This window comes from Atta colombica, unplaced genomic scaffold (genome assembly GCF_001594045.1).
Source record: "Atta colombica isolate Treedump-2 unplaced genomic scaffold, Acol1.0 scaffold219, whole genome shotgun sequence".
Classification (NCBI taxonomy): domain Eukaryota; kingdom Metazoa; phylum Arthropoda; class Insecta; order Hymenoptera; family Formicidae; genus Atta; species Atta colombica.
Genome location: NW_017259315.1, coordinates 144,710 through 151,099, shown reverse-complemented (window position 1 = coordinate 151,099; position 6,390 = coordinate 144,710). Strand labels below are relative to the sequence as shown.

General features: G+C 28.5%; 1 protein-coding gene across 2 annotated transcripts in view; it reads left to right on the top strand.

The window, feature by feature from the left end:
* The window catches only part of LOC108687864 (alkaline phosphatase 4-like), an 18,258-nt gene extending 12,313 nt beyond the window's left edge, over positions 1-5,945 (top strand). For both annotated transcript variants that reach the window (XM_018193876.1, XM_018193877.1), the window contains 4 exons: positions 411-577; positions 1,077-1,403; positions 4,470-4,893; positions 5,633-5,945. In XM_018193876.1, coding sequence (XP_018049365.1) covers positions 411-577; positions 1,077-1,403; positions 4,470-4,893; positions 5,633-5,865 — 1,151 coding nt within the window. In that variant the 3' untranslated portion in view covers positions 5,866-5,945. The remainder of the gene's footprint in view (positions 1-410; positions 578-1,076; positions 1,404-4,469; positions 4,894-5,632) is intronic.
* Positions 5,946-6,390: the final 445 nt, after the last annotated feature.

The following is a 6,390-nucleotide window of genomic DNA, read 5'->3' as shown; positions in this document are numbered from 1 at the left end:
TATATATATATATATATATCAAAATACAGAATAAAGTGTCTTTATAAATTGTAATGTAATATAGTATGCATATTTTATGCCTGATACGTTTTATATTTTATTATATAATAACATTTTGTATATCCCCAATTTATTATTCTCACATTTTTTATGTTCTTAAGCAGAAAAATAGCTGGTCACAATAATATCAAAATGACATTAAATTAATATTGTAATTACTGATCAAAAAATAAATTTTAATCATTTTCAAGTCATTTTGACACTGTTTTAGTCGTTATTTTTTTCTGATATTTGCGTTATTTAATATTCTACTTTATGAAATTAGTGAAGCTCAAATAGAATCATTATCGCATGTATGCTGTTCAAAAGATCAATAAACAATAAATAATTCGTGCACCATCATTTAACAGGATTTGTTACTACCACCCGTATCACCCATGCCACTCCCGCGGGACTTTACGCACACATTAATCATCGCGACTGGGAATGTGATAGCGAGATACCAAAAAAACAGCGACATTGTGTCAAAGACATCGCAAGACAACTCGTTCATGATGAACCAGGAAGTCAGTTTAAGGTACTTCATCGCATTTGTGCACTCTTGCAGTTGTAAAAAAAAATCATATCTATATACATATAATTTCAAATATAGCAGATTAATAGAGCAAATAGTAAAATTTATGTATAATAGATATGTAATAAAACATGACATCAAAAATACTTATTATCGTTAAAAATTATTTAAAAAGTTATTAAAAGTTATTAAAAGTTATTAGTATTGTGTTAAAGAAAATGATTTGTTATCATCATAATTAAAAATATCTACAATATAAAATACGATAATATTCCTTATCTATTTTCTTTGAAGACCCCCCCCTCTCCCCCTCTCTCTCCTCTTCTCTCCTCTCCTCTCTCTTCCTCTCTCCCTCTCTCCCTCCATCCTCCCTCTCTCTCTCTATCCCCCCCTCCCTCTTCCTCTCTTTCCTTCCTTCTCCTCCTCTCTATGACATATCTTATTTTTTCTAAAATAATTCATTATAATTAGAATCTAATATTAAAACCGTATCTTTTGAAAGGTTATCATGGGTGGAGGATTAAGTGAAATGGGTATGAACGTGAAAATGCCTCTGAAGAAGTCTGATGAATCCAGTAATTGCGAGCGATCTGATGGCAGAAACTTAGCAAATGAATGGCAACAGAGTCATCCCAAGGGAAAGGTTGTCACCGATACATACGACCTCATGTCTATTGATATTAACAATACATCGCACATCCTAGGTGTTTTTTCATCTAGTCACATGCCCTATCACGCTGTAAAAGACGATGAAACACCTTCGCTAGCGAATATGACAACACAAGCCATAAGACTGCTGAAGAAGAACAAAAACGGATTTCTGCTAATGGTCAGTAACACAGTAAGAGAGAGGGGAGAGAGGGAGAGAGAAAGAAAGGAGGGAAGAGAGAGAGAGAGAGAGAGAGAGAGAGAGAGAGAGAGAGAGATCTGTAAATTCTTTTTAGAATTCTTTATATAAATATATTCGTTTCATTACCGTATATCCTCTGAAAGACATATAAGGTAATTTAGAAACAAAAATCCTAATACAAAAATGTCGAGGCTATAATTTTTTGAATTAATAGTGATTAAAGTTCTTTAATCGCAGAGTTTTCGTTTTCACAGACATTTCGTGTTCGGGCATATTATATCAAGTTTCCACGAGGATTCTGTCAGCAAGATTATCATATAAATATGCAATGATATTTTTATTGAATGATTCTTACTTCTATACGAAATCTACTTATATATTACGTACGTATAATTAATATTACGTACATTAATATTACGTACGTATATATCGAAATATCAATTCAATAGCAATATCACAAAATATCAATTCAATAGCGAGGTATTATGTGTCAAAATGAATTCATAACCATGTTTGTTTGCTTTGTATGATAAATATTTTTTTTAATAATATTAGTAATAAACTGTTTATAACGTAAAAGAAATTAAATATATAGATAAGACAAGACTGAAACATGTCAAATACTTAATTTATCCCTAATACAGTAACAAATTATCGGCATACATGTTTCTTAATAATTTAATTTAATTTAATTTAATTTAGTTTAGTTTTGCTATATAATTATTCTAATAAAACATTGAAACATTAAAAATATAAAAATTACTATAAATTACATCAAAACATGTATATATCATTAAAATTCGCAGAGAGAATACTCGACAATAATCAACAATTTAATATAAAATGTATTTAAAAATTTACTTATAAAAATTTTTACTATTAAGCAATGTTATTAGAAAATATTATTAAACATTAGCATCGACTGTATAGAACGTTTCTCGACTTATGTTTACATCATTTCCAGAATTTTTCATGTATGTAAATTTTCAAATATATTCAAAGATTTCTAAGATCTCTTATTCTATAATTTCTGAAGAAAGCTTCTAAAATTTTAAAAAGTTAAAGATATTTTTTCAAAAATTTTCATAACTTTTTAAGTATGATAGTATGAAAAAAAAGTAGGATAGTATTAAAACATAGGCAAATTCTTTAAAATACTATGATATAATATGAAACTTTTTTTCACTAGGATATTCATAACAAAAAATGATTTTTTTTTCAAAGCATAAAAAGAAAGATTCGTTGTTAATATTCAAGGATTTTTCAAGTGATTGATGATTATTAACATAATTACAAGAAAAAATTTAGAAAATTAAAATATTTACTAAATATTTAGTAAAAATTATCATAAAAAATATTTAGTAGAACTTTAATGGCTTATGTAAACTTGTAACTTTGATGCAGTATACAGAGAGAGGCATTTTAATTGCTCCAGGCGGATATCTCAGAAACTAAGAGATATAGGAAAAAATTTTATATAAAAGTTGTAGGTTTTTTTTCGATGAACACACACGCATACACAAGATTAAATCCGACTGAGTCCATGTAGTATACCTTGAATAATATCAGCAGTATTGTCAAGTTATATAACTCAAAAAATGCTTAAAAAAAAAATACTTTATTATAGTGTTTTGAAAATGTCTTGACTTCAGAGACAACAAGAATCTACAATAAAAAATAAAGGTTTGTTTAAAAAATTAATTGTTGACCTGAGTTTGGTAATGCCCCATATACAAAACCTGTTATTTCCATCTTGTTTCAAGAAAATACCTACAACTCTATTAGTTTCCGAGACATCTGCCTGAGGTAATTAAAATACCTCATCCGATATTAACCATGAATATCTTTTTAATCATACTCGACACAGATTCCTTTATTTAAAGGCTGATAACTCTAACAACATACTTAATTTTGATTACAATATACTTCTTCAACACATCATATCATAGTTATACCTATAATATACTAAAATACACTAAAATAATCTTTTTTACAATTTTAATGTACTGTGATATAGCAATTTGCTAAACAAAATATACAATAAACAATTAAAAAATATTATTACCTTCATTCTTATTCATCTTTTTCAATGAACAGTGTAATCGTTGCTAAATAGTATTGAATATTTATACCAATGTAAGTCAGAACAAATGTCACGCAAAACGAGCATTATGCAATAACATACTTGATGAATATTAAAATGACATTAATGAAACGAAATTGAGACACATCAAGAAATCTGATGCGATTCTTATGCAAATTACATTGATGACCATTTTCGCGCATTAATGCATTCTCATCTTAATCTTTTCGCGGGTATACCTCGAGGTCATGTTATACATAATTTTATGTATAATTCGAGAATCTTGTTCTAATATCAAAGAATTATGGAGAAAAAAACTCAAAATGAAACATTAACCCTATGTTATATGGATAATAATATATTATGTACTGAGAAAGTTTCTAATTGAAAATAAGAATGATGATCAAAAGATTTTGATCATCTTAATCACAATTTTTTCTGGTTATTTCAAGTAAAATTATAATAGATTCAAACAGAAAATTCTAATCTATCCATTTTTAACCAGAATTTCAATTAAAATAATCAGATTTTCATCCAGTGAATTCATACAATTTCCAGTTCAAACAAACTACATGCTAATTATTTGTGTTGAAACACAGTTTTAGAGACGATAGATTACGTAATATTACTAATCATAACAAAACTGTATTTTTAAAACTGAATTTCAAGATCGACAAATAATCGACGCGTAATTTATTTGAAATTGTAAAAATCCATACAATATATTATTATTAGGCATCAAGACCCGCCTTAATCGAATCTCTTATTCATTTTATTTCAACTATGTGCATGAGCAATTTTTTTTATATAATATATATATATATATACACTACAACTTCTTTATTAATAAAGAAACATACATTTGCTTATTATACCATTATATTTCTTAATGTCTCGTGTTTTAGTGTAAAAGATTAACAATAAACTGACAACTTTTCTTTAATTATTTTTCAATCTTTTAGGTCGAGAGTGGTAAAATCGATATAGCCCATCATGGCAATTGGGCAAAACTGGCACTGCGCGAGTTATACGAACTCGATGAGGCAGTTAAGGTGGCTCAACGACTATTAAATATAGAGGAAACGTTAATCATCGTCACAGCCGATCACTCGCATTCGTTCACGCTGAACGGATATCCTGCGAGGGGCAACGACATCCTCGGTTTTGGCAACAAGAAAGCTAGTCAAATACCCTATGAGACACTCTCCTACGCTAACGGACCAGGATTCTTCTACCATCGAAGAAACGATACCAAAAACGTTAACGAAACCTGGAGAAGAGTCGAGAATGATTCAACTCGCGATGAACCCTTCTACAGACACTTCGCTGGTAAATTTCTCAAAGACGAGTCTCATGGCGGAGAAGACGTCGGGGTTTATGCCATTGGTAAAAAACACAAATTTATTACATTGTAATTTCCGTTAATAGTGTAACATTCACATTGCTTATTAAAGAAAGAAAAAGAGGAAAAATGAAACAGTACATGAACAGTTCATACACACAGAAAAAAATGATGTGATTTACATTAGAAGTGTTAGTCACAATAGCAATTTAATTAAAAATAGTCTTGTTAATTCAAAGACAATTCAGTACCGAATATAACTATTATATAAATATATATTATATATATTTTTGTGTGTGTGTGTGTGTGTGTGTGTGTGTGTGTGTGTGTGTGTGTGTGTGTGTGTGTGTGTGTGTGTGTGTGTGTGTGTGTGTGTGTGTACAAAATGATCCAGATCAACTGTACAAGACCGCGTATATTGCTTTTCCTAAAAATTCGTTTTGAGATTTATTTTAATAAAAATTTTGTAATTGTTTTTGTAATTGCAACCATCAAGCACAAATATAGAATGTGGTCATTAAGTCTTTATTATTTGTTAAAGCGATTCTAAGTAGCAATCATATTATTGTTTAAACATTTCACTTTGCAAACTAATGTCATTTCTACTTTCAATGTAGATTAAAAATGAGTAAATTAATCGAGATTAAAGTTCACACTCTATATTGGTAGAAACAGACTAGAAAATTGCAAAGTCAAGTTACATGTTTATTAATTTATTATTTATTAGTTTATCTTCACGAATAACAATTTCAAAAACGATAGAATAAATAATATTTCTTCCAGGTCCCTATTCGCACTTGTTCCGAGGTACTTTTGAGCAAAATTATATTGCTCACGCCGTGGCGTATGCGGCATGTTTTAAAGACTGGCCGTCTCATTGTGACAATGCTTACCATCGTTATTTTTACGATATTAATATGCTACCGTCAAATATCAGGAAAAATTCAATTGGACAGAACACCGTATCGTTTGCGGTAATAATAACTTTTCTTACGGCGATCTTTATATGGCTGTGATAAACGTTATTGCATTTTCCTTTCATAGTCAAATTAACAATGATGAGTCATGAGAAGAATTAATCTCGAATATAACTGGTACAAATAATATACATTTAAATATAAATAAATAAATATCGTTTCCTTGTACTTTTACTGAAAAATATTTTAATTGCATATTTTGCTGTATCACTTATTTGCTACAGTATTACACCAACGACACAATTAAAAAAATTATTATTTTTTTATGCTTACAAGAAATTAAAAATATTGAAAACATAAATAAAAGAGATGAAACTTTAAAAGAACATATTTATTTCTCTATAATTAGTATATTTATAAAAATTTCGTTTTAAAAATTAATGCTACAAATTTTTTAATAATTCAAAATATAGTTTTTATTTTCTAGAAAATGTTGTTTTTTTTATGTCTTTGTTTTTTTTTTGTGTCATTATTGTAGCAAATGAGTGATAAATAATATAACGCAATAAGATTTCTTTTGTGATGCACACGATTTTTATAATAAACTAGATAAGTTGTGATCAC